This window comes from Bubalus bubalis, chromosome 15, assembly GCF_019923935.1.
Source record: "Bubalus bubalis isolate 160015118507 breed Murrah chromosome 15, NDDB_SH_1, whole genome shotgun sequence".
Lineage (NCBI taxonomy): Eukaryota > Metazoa > Chordata > Mammalia > Artiodactyla > Bovidae > Bubalus > Bubalus bubalis.
This window is the reverse complement of record NC_059171.1, coordinates 5,935,105-5,953,796: the sequence shown is the minus strand read 5'-3', so window position 1 is coordinate 5,953,796 and position 18,692 is coordinate 5,935,105. Positions and strand designations below refer to the sequence as shown.

Sequence of the window (18,692 nt, the reverse complement as noted above, 5' to 3'; positions counted from 1 at the left end):
CCAGAATGAAAATTCCACAGGAACAGGACTTGTGTTCTTAGTGCTTGGACTAGTGCCTGGCACCAAACAGGCACTCAGTAAGCACCTGGACAAATTAACAACACTTTTCCTTGTCACCCACATATTTGGAATGAGATGTGTTCAGGAATTTGGGGAAGGTAAAGCTTTGAAAGGGCTTCCCAGGGGGCACAGGTGGTAAAGAACCCACCTACCCATGCAAGAGACCTAAAAGACTTGGGTTCGATCCCTGGGTCGGGAAGATCTCCTGGAAAGAGGGTATGGCAACCCACTCCAGTATTCTTGCCTAGAGAACCCCCATGGACAGAGGAGGCAGGCAGGCTACAGTCCATAGCACACAGAGTCAGACACAACTGAACCAACTTAGCAGGCACACAAAGCTTTGAAATTTCTCTCAAGTGAATCTGATTTGTATACCCTTCCCTAAGCCACTCAGCAAGGATCAGTGACCTGGGAGACAGAGTAAAAGAATGCAACTCAAGTTTTCCTGGTGCTGTAGAACTAATCTTTGATTCAAAATGTATTGCTATGTAATAAGTAACATTAATCTTTAGGTTTGTAGTGATTCAGGCACCTTTAACCATCTAAAATTTCAAAAATTATAATTTTTGATACATATATACACACACACACACACACACACACACACACACATACACACTAGAGCATTTTAATCTACCTAATTGCTGTATCCTTTCAGTTTGATTCCTGGGTCGGGAAGACCCGCTGGAGAAGGCATAGGCTACCCACTCCAGTATTCTTGGGCTTCCCTTGTGGCTCAGCTGGTAAAGAATCCGCCTGCAATGTGGGAGACCTGAGTTCGATCCTTGGGTTGGGAAGATCCCCTGGAGCAAGGAAAAGGCTACCCACTCCAGTATTGTGGCCTACAGAATCCCATGGACTGTATAGTCCATGGGGTCGCAAAGAGTTGGACACGACTGAATGACTTTTCACTTTTGAATTTTCTCTATGTGAATAATCATGTGGATACTAAATAAATACATTTATTTAAGCCAAATATATATTCAGAAGACATACTGATTTGTTCAAAGGCTCTGTGAAGATCATTTAACAGCAATTTAGTAGCAATATCAGTAACTGTAGATTTATATAAAAGTCACACTTTGTCATATACCAGCATGATTTTTCAAATGTATTTCACAGCAATGTACTTTCACATGTTCATTCCATTATAATTGATCTATTACATGCTTTTATTCTAATTCAAATTATTTCAAACAGAAAGTCTCTATTAACTGCCTTCAAATGTGAATCTATGGGAGTTGCTGAGATGGCAGGGTGACCTCTAAGAAGAGACCACAATCAGTGCAATATCTATCTTCTAGTGGTTACAGGAAGCTGCCAACTCAGACAGCAGTGAGATAACCGTTTTTCCACATCACCTGACTCTATTTACTGATAAAAATGCCTAAATACAGATTTTTAAGCACCATTTCCAATAAAAAATAAAAAAGAATGAAGTTCTGATATTTCCTACAGCATGGATGAATCATGTGCTAAGTAAAAGTCAGTGACAGAAGGTCATATATTGTATGACATGGTTTACAAGAAATGGCCAGAAAAGGCAGATTCACTGAGACAGAAGGTGAGTGGCTGGCAGGAGTTGGGAAAAAAGAGGGGTGGAGAGAGAATGCCCCTGGGTACAGTGTCTTTTTGAGGGTGAAGACAATGTTCTGAAATGAGACACTGGTTACTCAGCTCTGCTAACCTAAAAACCACTGAGATATACACTTTATTCCAATAATATATCTTGTTACAGCTGTGGTTTTTTTTTTAAACCACTTTGTTAAGAATTCAACCAAATAATACATTTAGATATAAGCTTTTAAAGTCTATGGCAAACTCTAAACGAAGGTTAGAAACTTCATATATGGGAAATGTGGTGTTACTTTGCCACAAATGCCAAAATACAACACTCTACCTGGTGGTCGTCCTTGCTGAAGGTTCTCTGTCTTCATGTAAGGCATCACCATTTTGCTGTACTTCTACTGAACGACAAAAGAGACAGACACTAGGTTTTTTACATACCTCTTGATTTTTTTTTTCCCTTCAAATTTTAATAACCCAAAGTCAGCTTACTGGCTGGAGATGAGCTGCCATTTGTTATATTTTCTTGCTCAATCACCAGTCCATCAAGCACAACTGTTAATTCACCAGTTTGCACGACACCATTCTTGGTTTCCAAGGAAAGTTTTAATTGTTCTTTCACTTTTTCCACTAAGGGAGGGGGGAAAAGAAAAACTAATTTAAAAGTTTTGTTATGTACAAAAACATGTTTCAGAAATCAAAACTATATATCAAGAATGACTCTTATTTAGTGCTTGATGGCTACGTGTGAAAGGAATTATTTGTGTTTTTATCTGTAGGCCCTTCTATACCACACCTGGATCACTTCCTTTAACGCCTAGATGAGTAACTCCTTTCCTTTCACCACATACTTTCAGAATCATCTCTAATTGTCCCTTTACACAGTATAATATTCAGAGAAAATACAAACCTATCTAGATAAGTGCAATAATGTCCCAAACTTGTTCTACGGCCCATAGTACAAGGTAAGACTTGTGGTTAAGGCAAAATTTCTGCAGGAGACTCAAGAGGGTTCCTTATTTCAGTTCATGGACTTCTAGCTGTACTTTAAGTAGTCAAATTACTTAAAGCCTCAGTTTCCTCATCACAAAATGGAGATCATAAAAGCATCAAAGGATCCCATGGACGGAGGAGCCTGGTAGGCTGTAGTCCATGGGGTCGCTAAGAGGCGGACACGACTGAGCGACTTCACTTTCACTTTTCACTTTCAGGCATTGGAGAAGGAAATGGCAACCCACTCCAGTGTTCTTGCCTGGAGAATCCCAGGGACGGGGGAGCCTGGTGGGCTGCAGTCTATGGGGTCACACAGAGTCAGACACGACTGAAGCGACTTAGCAGCAGCAGGAACTGTCATAAGGTCCAAATGCAAAGTCACAGAGAACATTCCACATCTGACACACAGTACATGCTTAATAAATGGCAATAGTTTACTATTTCTTTTTCATATAAGGCCAAATATTGATTCTTACTATCGGGATATCTAATTCTTACTAAATGCAAAGTTATTTTGCTTTAACTTCTATCTCACATAATATATATCAAAAGTATTAATGATTCCTTTATTATTCAAAACAAGTCCAGTTACTTCAATCTGACCTTCATTTTTAAAATCCAAACATATTTTTTACTAGATTATATCCTTGACTTTGGTTCCTCCTACATTTAACAAGATTTTTTTCCCATTTACCAAATATCTAGCACAAATACTTTAATTATCCAAGATAAGACAAACAAAAATCTGGAACCTCTAATCATTACACAGGAATTCTTTGCAAAAAAGTTAAGGACCATGCAATAAAGCCTTGTAGAAGACCTACCCCAACCATCTTCACCCCCATAAACCACATTTCCATTTCAAATCACAAAATCAACATTAATAAAATAGAAAAACTAGAGGAAATTTTAAAGTACCAAGGAAAAAACCCAACCCTGCAAAAGCATAAATTTCAGTTGTATCTAGATTCTAAGAAACTATATCTGAAGAAAGTTAATGACCACCATCCTATTTCATTCATCTGCAATTTGGGGGCTTAGCTCTCATTCTTAAAATATTTAGCTAAGGAGATTCTTAATAGCCTTTCACTACATAATGGCCTATGTGTGAAAAGAATCTAGAAAAGAGTAGATAGATGTATATGTCTTCACTTTGCTGTACACCTGAAACACAGCACTGTAAATCAACTGTACTTCAGTAACATTTTTTTAAAAAAGCCTTTTGAAATCCCTTTAAAGTGAGTCTCTTGATGGAAAACACTTTTTTAAAAAAATGTATTTATTTTTTATTGAAGGATAATTGCTTTACAGAATTTTGCTTTCTGTCAAACCTCAACATGAATCAGCCATAAAGGGAAGTCGCTCAGTCATGTCCGACTCTTTGCGACCCCATGGACTGTAGCCCACCAGGCTCCTCCATCCATGGGATTCTCCAGGCAAGAGTACTGGAGTGGGTTGCCATTTCCTTCTCCAGGGGGATGTTCCCGACCCATGGATCGAACCCGGGTCTCTTGCATTGTAGGCAGACGCTTTACCATCCGAGCCACCAAAACGTCACTATTTACCATTAAAAATTATGACTCTCCTTGAATAGAATGATCAACACTTAAATCACTATACTAAATGGTAAAGGTGAACACTCCTGTCTGAAATAAAAATCTTTTACAAAGCAATACCAAAAGCATAAGACAACTTCCAGTTGTTACCAAAGACTGAAAGAATAATTCACCACCTGATTAAAGTACACATGCTGAAGATACAAACACTAGTTGAAGTATAGTCTTAAATACACATGCAAAACCAGCCATAGGTATACATATATCCCCTCCCTTTTGAACCTCCCTCCCATCTCCCTCCCCATCCCACCCTCTTGGTTGATCCAGAGTCCCTGAGTTCCCTGAGTCATACAGCAAATTCCCGTTGGCTATCTATTTTACATATGGCAATGTAAGTTTCCATGTTACTCTTTTCATACATTTCACCCTCTCCTCCCCTCTTCCATGTCCATAAATCTATTCTCTATGTCGGTTTTTCCACTGTTGCCCTGTAAATAAATTCTTCAGTATCATTTTTCTAGATTCTGTACATAGGCATTAGAATATGATATTTATCTTTCTTTTTCTGACTTACTTCACTCTGTATAATAGATTCTAGGTTCATCCACCTCATTAGAACTGATTCAAATGCATTCCTTTTTACGGCTGAGTACTATTCCATTGTGTATATGTACCACAACTTCTTTATCCATTCATCTGTTGATGGACATCTAGATTGCTTCCATGTTCTAGCTAGTGTAAATTGTGCTGCAATGAACAACGGGATACATGTGTCTCTTTCAATTTTGGTTTTCTCAGGGTATATGCCTAGGAGTGGGATCACTGGGTCATTTGGTGATTTTATTCCTACTTTTCAAGAAAGCTCCATGCTGTTCTCCATAGTGGCTGTATCAATTTACATTCCCACCAACAGTGCAAGAGCGTTCCCTTTTCTCCACACCCTCTCCAGAATTTATTGTTGGTAGACTTTTTAATGATGGTCATTCTGACTGGTGTGAGGTGATAACTCATTGTAGTTTTGATTTGCATTTCTCTATTGAGCGATGTTGAGCATCTTTTCATGTGTTTGTTAGCCATCTGCATGTCTTCTTTGGAGAAATGTCTGTTTAGGTCTTTTTCCCACTTTTTGACTGGGTTGATTGTTTTTCTGGTATTGAGTTGTATGAGCTGCTTGTATATTTTGGAAATTAATCCTGTCAGTTGTTTCATTGGCCATTATTTTCTCCCATTCTGAGGGTTGTCTTTTCACCTTGCTTATAGTTTCCTTTGCTGTGCAAAAGTTTTTAAGTTTAATCAGGTCCCACTTGTTTACTTTTATTTCCATTACTCTAGGAGGTGGATCATAAAGAATTTTGCTTTGATTTACATCATTGAGTATTCTGCCTATGTTTTCCTCTAAGAACTTTATAGTTTCTGGTCTTATATTTAGGTCTTTAATCCATTCTCAGTTTATCTTTGTGCATGGTGTTAGGAAGTATTCTAATTTCATTCCTTTACATGTAGCTGTCCAGTTTTCCCAGCACCATTTATTGAAGAGGCTATCTCTGCCCCACTGTATATTCTTTCCTCCTTTGTCAAAAATAAGGTAGCCATAGGTGCATGGGTTTATTTCTGGGCTTTCTATCTTGTTCCATTGGTCTGTATTTCTGTTTTGTGCCAGTACCATACTGTCTTGATGACTGTAGCTTTCTAGTATAATCTGAAGTCAGGAAGGTTGATTCCTTCAGCCCCATTCTTCTTTCTCAAGACTAGTTTGGCTATTCAGGGTCTTATTGTATTTCGATATGAATTGTGAAATTTTTTGTTCCAGTTTTGGGGAAAATGCCATTGGTAATTTGATAGAGATTGTATCAAATCTGTAGATTGCATTTGGTACTACAGTGTTTTCACAGTATTGATTCTTCCTACCCAGGAACATGGAAAATCTCTCCTTCTGATTTATGTCACCTTTGACTTTTTCTCTTTCTGATTTTTCAGAAATGCTAGTGATTTCTGTGCATTGATTTTCTATTCTGCAACTTTCCTAAATTCACTGATTAGCTCTAGTAATTTTCTAATACTATCTTTAGGATTTTCTATGTAGAGCATCATGTCATCTGTAAACAGTGAGAGATTTACTTCTTCTTTTCTGATCTGGATTCCTTTTATTTCTTTTTCTTCTCTGACTGCTGTAGCTAGGACTTCCAGAACTATGTTGAATAATAATGACAAAAGTGGACACCCTTGTCTTGTTCCTGATCTTAGGGGGAAATGCTTTCATTTTTTCACCATTGAGAATAATGCTTGCTGTAGGCTTATCATATATGGCCTTTACTATGTTGAGGTAGATTCCTTCTATGCCCATTTTTTGAAGAGTTTTAATCATAAATGGATGCTGAATTTTGTCACAGGCTTTTTCTGCATCTATTGAGATTATCATATGGTTTTTATCTTTCAACTTGTTAATATGGTGTATCACACTGATTGATTTGCGTATATTGAAGAATCCTTGCATCCCTGGAATAAACCCAACTTGATCATTGTGTAATGAGCTATTTGATGTGTTGCTGAATTCTGTTTGCTAAAATTTTGTTGATGATTTTTGCATCTATGTTCATCAGTAATACTGCCTATAGTTTTCTTTTTTGTGTTGTCTTTATCTGGTTTTGGTATCAAGTTGATGGTGGCCTCATAAAATGAGTTTGGAAGTGTTCCTTCCTCTGCAATTTTCTTAAAGAGTTTTAGAAGGATAGGAATTAGCTCTTCTTTAAATGTTTGATAGAATTCTCCTGTGAAGCCATCTGGTCCTGGGCTTTTGTTTTTTGAGATTTTTGATCACAGCTTCAATTTCAGTGCTTGTAACTGGGTTGTTGATAATTTCTATTTCTTCCTGGAAGACTGAACTTTTCTAAGAATCTGTCCATTTCTTCCAGGTTATCTATTTTATTGCCATATAGCTGTTCATAATAGTCTCTTAAAATCCTTTTTATTTCTGCATTGTCTAGTGTAACCTCTCCTTTTTCATTTCTAATTCTGTTGATTTGATTTTCTCTTTTTTTCTTGATGAGTCTGGCTAAAGGTTTGTGACTTTTGTTTACCTTCTCAAAGAAACAGCTTTAATTTTATTAATCTTTACTATTGCTTCTTTCATTACTTTTTCATTTATTTCTACTCAGCTCTTTATGATTTATTTCCATCTACTAATTCTGTGTTTTTTGTTTGTCTTTTTCCAGTTATTTTAGGTGTAAAGTTAGGCTGTCTATTCGATCTTTTCCTTGTTTCTTGAGGTAGGATTGTATTGCTATAAACTTCCCTCTTAGAACTGCTTTTGCTTCATCCCATAGGTTTTGAGTTGTCGTGTTCTCATTGTTTTGTTTCTGGAAATTTATTGATTTCCCTTTTTATTTCTTCAGTAATCTGCTGGTTATTTAGAAACGTGTTGTTTAATCTTCATGGTTTGTGTTTCTTACAGTTTTTTCTTGTAACTGATATGTAGTCTCATAGCACTGTTGTCGGAGAAGATGCTTGATACGATTTCAAATTTCTTAAGTTTACTGAGGTCTGATTTGTGACCCAACATGTGGTCTATCTGGGAGAATGTTCGATGCACACTTGAGAAGAAGGTGTATTCTTCTGCATTCGGATGGAATGAATGTCCTGAAGATATCAATGAGATCCATCTCATCTAATGTATCATTTAAGACTTGTGTTTCCTTATTAATTTTTTGTTTTGATGATCTGTCCATTGGTGTGTTAAAATCTCCTACTATTGTGTTAGTGTCAATTTCTCCTTTTATGTCTGTTGGTGTTTGTCTTATGTACTGAGGTGCTCCTATGTTGGGTGCACAGATGTTTACAATTGTTGTGTCTTCCTCTTGGACTGATCCTTTGATCATTATGCAGTGTCCTTCCTTATCTCTTGTAATCTTCATTTTAAGGTCTATTTTGTCTGATATGAGGATTGCTACTCCACCTTTCTTTTGCTTCCCATTTGCATGGAATATATTTTTCCATCCTCTCACTTTCAGTCTATACATGTCTTTAGGTCTGACGTGGGTTTCTTGTAAAGAGCATATATACAGGTTTTGTTTTTGTATCCATTCAGCCAGTCTTTGTCTTTTGGCTGGAGCATTTAATCCATTTACATTTAAAGTAATTATTGATATATATGTTCCTATTGCCATTTTCTTAACTGTTTGGGGTTGATTTTGTAGATCTTTTTTCTTCTCTTGTATTTCTTGACTATATAAGCCCCTTTAACATTTGTTGTAAAGCTCGGTTGGTGGTACCAAATTCTCTTAACTTTTGCTTGTCTGAAAAATTTTTGTTTTGTTTTTATTTCTCCATCAATTTTGAATGAGATCCTTGCCAGGTACAGTAATCTGGTTGTAGATTTTTCCCTTTCAGTACTTTAAATATATCCTGACATTCCCTTCTGGCTTGCAGAGTTTCTGCTGAAAGATCAGCTGGTAAGTGTATGTGGTTTCCCTTGTATGTTACTTGCTGCTCTCCCTTGCTGCTTTTAATATTCTTTGTGTTCAGTCTTTGTGAGTTTGATTAGTATGTGTTTTGGCATGTTTCCCCTTGGGTTTATCCTGTATGGGACTCTGCACCTCCTGGACTTGATTGACTATATTTCCTTTTCCATGCTGGGAAACTTTTCAATTGTAATCTCTTCAAAAAAATGTTCTCATACCCTTCCTTTTTCTTTTCTTCTTCTGGGACCCTATTATTCAAATGTTGCTGTGTCTGATACTGTCCCAGGGGTCTCTGAGACTATCCTCAGTTCTTTTCATTCTTTTCACTTTATTCTGCTCTTTGGAAGTTATTTTCACCATTTTATCTTCCAGCTCACTGATTCATTCTTCTGCTTCAGATATTCTGCTATTGATTCCTTCTAGAGTATTTTTAATTTCAGTAATTGTGCTGTTTGTCTCTGTATGCCTATTCTTTAATTCTTCTATGTCTTTGTTAATTGATTCTTGCATTTTCTCCATTTTGTTTTCAAGGTTTTTGATCATCTTTACTATTGTTATTCTGAATTCTTTTTCAGGTAGTTTGCCTATTTCCTCTTCATTTATTTGGACTTCTGTATTTCTAGTTTGTTCCTTCATTTGCATAGTATTTCTCCGCCTTTTCATTATTTTTTTTAAACTTACTGTTTGAGGGTTCCTTTTCCCAGGCTTCAAGGAAAGCTGAATTATTTCCTTGAAGAAGGTTGAATTCTTTCTTCCTTTTGGTTTCTGGCCTCCTAAGTTTGGTCCAGTGATTTGTGTAAGCTTCCTATAGGGTGAGATTTGTGCTGAGTTCTTGTTTGTTTGTTTTTCCTCTGATGGGCAAGACTGAGTGAGGTGGTAATCCTGTCTGCTGATGACTGGGTTTGTATTTTTGTTTTGTTTGTTGTTTAGATGAGGCATCCTGCACAGGGTGCTACTGGGCCTTGGGTGATGCTGGGTCTTGTATTCAAGTGATTTCATTTGTGTGAGTTCTCACTATTTGATACTCCCTTATTTGATACTCCCTAGGGTTAGTTCTTGACTTCCTACTTTTGCATTCCAGTCCCCTATAATGAAAACGACATCTTTTTTGGGTGTTAGTTCTAAAAGATCTTGTAGGTCTTCATAGAACCGTTCAACATCTTCTTCAGCGTTACTAGTTTGTGCATAGGCTTGGATTACTGTGATATTGAATGGTTTGCCTTGGAAACGAACAGAGATCATTCTGTCGTTTTTGAGACTGCATCCAAGTACTGCCATTTTGGACTCTTTTGTTGACCATGATGGCTACTCCATTTCTTCTAAGGGATTCCTGCCCACAGTAGTAGATATAGAGAAAAAACAACAGAATGGGAAAGACTAGATATCTCTTTAAGAAAATTAGCGATACCAAGGGAACATTTTATGCAAACATGGGCTCGATCAAGGACAGAAATGGTATTGACCTAACAGAAGCAGAAGATATTAAGAAGAGGTGGGAAGAATACACAGAAGAACTGTACAAAAAAGATCTTCACGACCAAGATAATCATGATGGTGTGATCACTCACCTAGAGCCAGACTTGGAATGTGAAGTCAAGTGGGCCTTAGAAAGTATCACTACGAACAAAGCTAGTGGAGGTAATGGAATTCCAGTTGAACTATTTCAAATCCTGAAAGATGATGCTGTGAAAGTGCTGCACTCAATATGTCAGCAAGTTTGGAAAACTCAGCAGTGGCCACAGGACTGGAAAAGGGCAGTTTTCATTCCAATCCCAAAGAAAGGCAATGCCAAAGAATGCTCAAACTACCGCACAATTGCACTCATCTCACACGCTAGTAAAGTAATGCTCAAAATTCTCCAAGCCAGGATTCAACAATACGTGAACCGTGAACTTCCAGATGTTCAAGCTGGTTTTTGAAAAGGTAGAGGAACCAGAGATCAAATTGCCAACATCTGCTGGATCATGGAAAAAGCAAGAGAGTTCCAGAAAAACATCTATTTCTGCTTTAGTGACTATGCCAAAGCCTTTGACTGTGGGGATCACAATAAAATGTGGAAAATTCTAAAAGAGATGGGAATACCAGACCACCCGACCTGCCTCTTGAGAAACCTATATGCAGGTCAGGAAGCAACAGTTAGAACTGGACATGGAACAACAGACTGGTTCCAAATAGGAAAAGGAGCACATCAAGGCTGTATATTGTCACCCTGATCATTTAACTTCTATGCAAAGTACATCATGAGAAACACTGGGCTGGAGGAAGCACAAGCTGGAATCATGACTGCCAGGAGAAATATCAATAACCTCAGATATGCAGATGACACCACCCTTATGGCAGAAAGTGAAGACGAACTAAAAAGCCTCTTGATGAAAGTGAAAGTGGAGAGTAAAAAAGTTGGCTTAAAGCTCAACATTCAGAAAACGAAGATCATGGCATCCGGTCCCATCACCTCATGGGAAATAGATGGGGAAACAGTGGAAAACAGTGCCAGATTTTATTTTGGGGGGCTCAAAAATCACTGCAGATGGTGCTTGCAGCCATGAAGTTAAGAGACGCTTACTCCTTGGAACGAAAGTTATGACCAACCTAGATAGCATATTGGGAGAAGGCAATGGCACCCCACTCCAGTGTTCTTGCCTGGAGAATCCCAGGGACGGGGGAGCCTGGTGGGCTGCCATCTATGGGGTCACACAGAGTCGGACACGACTGTAGTGACTTAGCAGCAGCAGCAGCAGATAGCATATTCAAAAGCAGAGATATTACTTTGTCAACAAAGGTCCGTCTAGTCAAGGCTATGGTTTTTCCAGTGGTCATGTATGGATGTGAGAGATGGACTGTGAAAAAAGCTGAGCACTGAAGAATTGATGCTTTTGCACTGTGGTGTTGGAAAAGACTCTTGAGAGTCCCTTGGACTGCAAGGAGATCAGTCCTGGGTGTTCACTGGAAGGACTGATGCTAAAGCTGAAACTCCAATACTTTGGCCACCTAATGCGAAGAGCTGACTCATTGGAAAAGACTCTGATGCTGGGAGGGATTGGGGGCAGGAGGAGAAGGGGTCGACAGAGGATGAGATGGCTAGATGGCATCACCGACTCGATGGACATGAGTTTGAGTGAACTCCAGGAGTTGGTGATGGACAGAGAGGCCTGGCGTGCTGTTATTCATGGGGTCGCAAAGAGTCGGACATGACTGAGTGACTGAACTGAACTGAACTGAGGGTTAGTTCTCTGGTAGTCTAAGGTCTTGGAGTCAGTGCTCCCACTCCAAAGGCTCAGGGCTTGATCTCTGGTCAGGAATGAAGATTCCACAAGTTGTCTGTTATGACATTAAGTGAGATTAAAACAAATATCCAAAAAGCAGAAACCAAAGGTGAACCCCAGACAAACGGCCGTTACAAAATCAGGCAAATAATAATTAAAATAATGGAATATAGATATACACCCATGAGCAAAGTCAAAACAGTCCAGCAAAAATAAAGTACAGTAGACTGACCTAGCAAACAAAGGAAATCAAAAATATTTATCAGGTAAGAAAAAAACTAACTAAAAGACAAACTAGAAAACAAAACTAAAGCAAGGTGTCAAGTGGAGAATAAAGCAATGAAAACAAAACTAACAAATATGTTTAGAGGAAAGAAAAGAAAGAAAGAATAGATATGCAAATTTGAAGAGCTAGATAAAGATTTATATACATTAAAAATTAACTGCAAGGGGAAAAGAACTATAGGAAAGGCAAACAAAGGAGTAAGTGTAGAAAAAATAAAACAGGTTTAAAAAAATTTTTTAATTAAAATTATAAAAAAAAGAAAAGAAAAAAATGGAAGAAAAAAGGAAAACTCCACAGAACTTCAAGAAAGCCCAACATAAAGGCAGAGGTTTGTAACAATAAAAAGTATGGCTGAATATACACATATATATATATACTCCTATAAGCAAAAAACAGTCCAACAAAATTAAAGTACAATAGATTGACCCAGCGAACAAAGGAAACCAAAAATTATATCTACCAGAACAAAATTAACTAAAGCACAAGGTGGAAAACAAAACTAAAGCAAGGTGCCAATTGGGGAATAAAGCAATGAAAACAAAACAAACAAATATGTTGAGAGGAAAGGGGAGAAAGAAAAGAAAGACTAGATATGCAAAGTTAGATATAGGTGGATAAAGAAGATATAAGTACATTAAAGATTAACTGCAAGAGGAAAAGAACAGTAGTGAAAGCAAAGGAATAAATGTAGAAAAAATAATAACAGGTTTAAAAAATTAAAATTAAAAAAAGAGAAAGGAGGATTAAAAAAAAAAAAGGAAAACTCCACAGAGCTGCAAAAGCAGAGGTTTATAACAACAATAAAAAATGTAACTGAGGGGAAAAAAAAAAATTCAAAAGCTTAATTAGATTTCATGGTGCTAATAAAATCAACAACTACGACAGGGGGGAAAAAGGAAGAAAAAAAATCCAAAAGAAACTACAGAACAAGTCAAAACGTAAGAAGAATAAACGTTTTTCTTGAGTCACTGCTGTCAGCCCTTTCCCTCTCTGGGAGTCACAGTCCCCCTCGCCTGCCGAGGATGCCCTCCAACACTGCTGCTCTCTGGACCTGCTGTGGGGGCGGCCCAGATTCTAGTCTGGTCCCACTCCTGTGTGTTCTTGCCTCCAATGTCCACAGCTATCAGAACTAGTGCCTTTTCTTTTATGGGGGCTCTCAATTTCCTTTTATATATTCCATAGACACAGAGTGTGCCTAGTTGATCATGTGGATTTAATCTGCAGCTTGTACAGTTGGTGGGAAGGTTTTGGGTCTTCTTACCTATACCACCCCTGGGTTTCAACTATAGTTTTATTTGCACCTTTTATTTTTTTATGTGGGTCGTCCACTGGGGTTTGCTCCTGAGGCTGCCTGGAGGACTTGGGTCTACCCCAGTGAGGGCCAGGTGTGGAGGTGGTGCAGCTGCTTGGGTCACAGGGGTTCTGGCAGCATCAGGTACTCGGGGGATTTGGCGGCTACGGCAGCAGGAAATATAGCTCTCTAGAAAGATACGGCAACCAGTATTGGCCAATACACTCCTGTTCTTGCCTGGAGAACCCCCCTGACAGAGAAGCCGGGCAGGCCAAGGTCCACAGGATCACAAAGAGTTGGAAACAACCAAAGCGACTCCGCGTGCACAGATGCAAGACTTAAGCCTGTGGCAGCTCTGCCCCAGTGAAGGCTGAGCGTGAAGGTAGCGCAGCTGCTGGGGCTGCGGGGACCCTGGTAGCGCCAAGTGTGCAGGGACTCGGATTGTCTCCGTTGCAGGAGTTATGGCCCTGCTGCTGCTGCTAAGTTGCTTCAGTCATGTCCGACGCTATGCGACCCCATGGACTGCAGCCCACCAGGCTCCTCCATCCATGGGATTTTCCAGGCAAGAACACTGGAGTGCAGTGCCATCGTCTTCTCCGAGTTATGGCCCTACCAGAGCCTTTTTTCTAACCTCTTGTAGCTGGCAATCAGGCCTTTTGGGGCGGTCTTTCTCCATAGCTCTGCCCGTTCAGGCACTTAGGAGGGTCCCTTGCCTGGGGTCCTTCTCTGTTCAGCGCGTCAGGCATATAGAGGGGCCCCCCAGGCTGGCATCCTACTCTGTAGATTGGTGCGTCAGGCACTTAAAAGGGCACCCTGGGTGGGGTCCTACTCTATAAATCAGTAGTACATCAGGCACTAAAGGGGCACCCTGGGTGGGGGCCTACTCTATAAATCAGTAGTACATCAGGCACTAAAGGGGCACCCTGGGTGGGGGCCTACTCTATAAATCAGTAGTACATCAGGCACTAAAGGGGCACCCTGGGTGGGGGCCTACTCTGTAGTTCAGTGCCTCAGGCGTTTGACGGGCCAGCCTCTTTGTTGTTCAGCTGCGGATGCTGGCTGTGGGGAGAGAGGGGCTGTGGTGATGGCGCCACCCCCTATGCGTGACTCAGCAGTATCGCCTTGCTTCCATGGCTGCCCAGCTTTCCTCCACAGGTGTTTCCCACCACAATCTCCTTCCTCACATCCCTTTGATCTGTCTTTCCACAGTCAACAGCAGCCCTCTCCCTGGGGTTGCTCCACAATCCCTAAACTCCGGCTAGCAGCCGCTGCACCTTCTAGGGGACCTGTGTCTCTGTCCCGGGTATGTTGGGCTGCGGCAAGGGCTGTCTGATTCTCATTCCATTTAGGCTGCCACAGATCAGCTGTTTCACTCTCAGCCTTAAATGTTTCTCCTCTGACTCAGACAATTGCCCCATGCAGGGATTGGACCACTGCCTCAGTTCCCCCACCCACCGAGGGCAGGTCCAGTCCTACTAACACTCCTGTTTTTCCCCCTAGTTCCTTCATCCTACAAAGTTTTGTGTGGTTCTACATATTCTTTTCCACTGGTCAGGTACTCCTGTCGGCTATCAGCTTGTGTCCTGCATGTACTTCTCTGTCTGAAGGCATATTCCTGATGTGTCTGTGGAGACAGATTTACTCCATGTTCACCTGCTCCTCCATCATCTTGTTCTCCTTCTCTCATCTTTTTTTTTTTTTTAACCTGTAAATGTTTGGATTCTCATCCTTGAAAGACTTCCTGGGTATGCCCACTTAGTATCGATAATCTCTCTCAACTCTTTGAAGATATTTTTCTACTGTCTTATCCTACTATTGTTAATTATGTTGTCTAATTTATAAATCTTCACAAATGACCTATTTTGTTTCACAGATGGTTTTGGTCTTTCAGTTCAGTTGCTCAGTCAGGTCCAACTCTGTGACCCCATGAATTGCAGCACGCCAGGCCTCCCTGTCCACTGGTGTCAGGTATTTCACTTTGATGAAAGCATGACTTCCTCTTTATCATCTTGCTCTGAATATCATGAATCATGAATTTATTTTTCATCCGTGTTCAAAAACTCTACAGCCATTATCTCTTAAAATATCTCCTCTACTCCACCCTCTAATCCAGGGCTCAGGAAACTAACTATACACCACAGGCCAAATCTGGCCCATTACCTGTTTTTGTAAATAAGGTTTTATTTGAACACAGCCATGTTCATTCATGTACATATTTCTGATGGCTGCTTTCTGACTACAACAGGGCTAAATAGGTGCAACAGAGATTATATAACCTGCAAAGACTAAATATTTACCATCTGGTCCTTTAGAGAAAATGTTTGCCAACCTCTGCTTATGGGTGGCTTTTTGTAATTTGTAATCTTTGATGGTGAGTTCCCTTTCTGATCTTAATGTAAGGGTAACCTCTGGGCTTTAGTACAGGCAGGGTCTGTTTCTTACTGTGTCAGTGGTGTGAAGACACCCACTACAGGAGTCTATGCTCAGCTCCCTGACAGGCTGTCAGTTAAAACTGCTCAGCATCATCCACTAATATAACTCTAGCTCATAAGTTTTCTTTGCCTTTTTTTTTTTTTTTTCGAAGAAGGGCCTTGCAGACCACCCTTGCCTCTTTGCAAAACTCATCAAGGCCATAGAAAGCCGCCCTATTCAGGACCTAATTGTTCTGCAGTGGGAGGTTCTTTATAACATCAAGCCTTTCACAATTCTAAACATGGAAGACTGGGATATAACATTTATGAGTCATTAAACTGAGAGAACTATCACATAAATAATTCTATGTGTGGGGGGGGGCTGGGGGTGGAATATGAGGGTATTATTCCATTATTGTATAAACAAACCAACTCTGACATATTTGTTCATTCAGTATGCGAATGCATGGTTGTGTCAGATAGTGCACTCTGGGAAAGCAGGATAAACCTGGATTAGCCAAAAGCAGGCCTCTTTCCTACCATCACTTCATTTATTTCCTTCAATAGATTTACCACCAGAATTGGGAGCGGGAGCCCACCTCCTCAACTGAAGTGAAGTCTCCAAGAGAGCAGAGATCTAATTCAGTGGCATGTCCTCAGTATTTGACAAAAGGTAGGTGCTTAATAAAGTTTAAAATCAACTATGGAGATAAGGCTATCCTCAGGAAACCTGCAAGGCAGTAGCTGATTTTCCTCCTGCCTCGGAGACACTCTGGCTTAGTCTCATTCACCAATTCGCTGCGCTGGTCCTCACTGCTGCACTCAGGCTTTCTGGTCCCGGCGAGCAGAGACCACCCTTCCTTGCGGTGCGTGGACTTCCCCTGTGACGGAGCACAGGCTCCAGGCCCTCAGGCTTTAGCAGCTGCAGCACGCAGGCTCGGTAGTTGAGGCATGTGGACTCCAGGGTGCACAGGCTTCAGGAGCTGTGGCACAAGGTCTAGTACAGGGGCTCAGCTGCTCCACGGCACGTGGGATCTTCCCAGACCAAGGATGGAACCCATGTCTCCTGCAATGGCAGGTGGATTCCCATATGCTGAAGCACCATGAAGTCCTCTTCCTTAGTTTTGATTGGGCAAAAGAACAGTCTTTCACCATGGGCTTGTCAAAAACATATACTCTTTCTGTACCATAGAAAACAAGAGATCTTCAAAAATCCTGGTCTTCACGGCATTTTATAGAATTAGACAGGAGCTCACAGTCACATTCTGAAGCTGTTTTTTAAAAGTGCTTGCATATAGTGCTATCTATTGCAAAGGAACAAATTATCCTAAAATTCAGTCACTTAAAATAACAACAGCCACTTAATCTTGTTCATAGTTTCTGTGGGCCAGGAGTTTGGGAGGGGTGGAAAACTCTGCCTAAAAGGTGACTCATGCACAGAGCTGACAAGCTGGCATTGATGAAGCCGCCTCAGTTTCCTCTCCACCTGGGCCCCTCCAAGGACTTGTCGACAGTCTTCACAATGGTGACTTGTTTCCTGGAGTGAGGCATCTAAGAGACCAGGGCAAAAGCTGAAATCTCTTCACTGATCAAGTCTTGGAGGTCACATACCATTACTTCTGCATATTCTATTTTTCACACAGACCATCTCTGTTTCAATGTGGGAGGGGACTACAGAAATGTATGAAATAGAAGATAGGAATATATAAGGGCCACTCTGGAAGCTCGCCAACATACACATAAATAGGATAACAGGATTTTAGAAAAGAATGAGTACATTAGGTTACAAAAGCTCGTAAGGAACAGTCTCAAGAATAACCAGGTTTTCTGAATTCTAAGTCTTTCCATCACATCATACTATGAGCTAGTGTGCTAGGTTCCCATCTCCGATTATGTAACAAAGTAAATTTCAGAATTTATGAAAAAAAATAAAAAATAAAGCTACAATGTGGAAGAAAATGGATAATTATTAAATATAAGTACTGGAAGGGATTTCTTGAGCTTAGTAATAATGGAAAATGAATAAACTTTAATGACTGAAATAATATTAAACTTCTGTAAATAAAAACTGGGAACAAAAAATAAGGAGGTAAATGATTAGCTGGAAGAAAAAAAGAGCTTTCACAAATTAGTGAGGAATAAAAGGAGCAAACCAGCAAAAAAAAAAAAAAGGTAAGAAAATGACAATCACAAATGATGAAATATGATCAATAAACATCTAACTTAATTAAAAGTTAAAGAAATGTTCTGGTAAGAAAAATATTCATCTTTTTTATCTATTAGTATGACAAATATTTCCAAATGGGCACTCTTATATGCTACATTTTATGTACAAATTATTTTAAGTTTTAAGGAAAGCAACTAGACAGCCATGCATAGCTAAGAGGCTTAATACTATTTTCCCTTCCACCAAGTAATTTCAATCCTAAAAATCTTTCTTAAGACTAGAAACACATGTATCACCAGTAATAAAAATATTGTTTGTTCAAATCCTTGGCTTAAAATATCTTAGGTTGTTCTGATACTAAGTGAATTTTAAAAGGAGAACTTAAGACTTAGTAAACTAAACAAATAGCATTAACCAAGTAAATTAGGCTAAAAACAAAATATTTTAATAAATTTGACTATGCTCTGTCTTCTACAATAAATGACACATTCTTCTGCTTTGTTTCTCTATCATTCAATGTAAAGAGATAATGTTCACTGTAAATCATTTTGGACATATTCAATTTGAAGTGATCTTAATGGATTTCAAAATACTTTTGTTGATAAAAGCTAATAACACCATGAAAAACAAAAAACAGTGTAA

General features: G+C 39.5%; 1 protein-coding gene across 4 annotated transcripts in view; it reads right to left on the bottom strand.

Moving 5' to 3' along the window:
* WWP1 (WW domain containing E3 ubiquitin protein ligase 1) overlaps positions 1 to 18,692 on the bottom strand; it is a 135,412-nt gene that overhangs the window by 65,636 nt on the left and 51,084 nt on the right. For 3 of the 4 annotated variants that reach the window (XM_044928513.2, XM_044928512.2, XM_025264989.3), the window contains exons 6-7: positions 2,119 to 2,256; positions 1,961 to 2,027 (exon numbers count right to left, since the gene is read on the bottom strand). In XM_044928513.2, coding sequence (XP_044784448.2) covers positions 1,961 to 2,027; positions 2,119 to 2,256 — 205 coding nt within the window. The remainder of the gene's footprint in view (positions 1 to 1,960; positions 2,028 to 2,118; positions 2,257 to 18,692) is intronic. The other variant, XM_025264990.3, reaches the window with a different exon arrangement.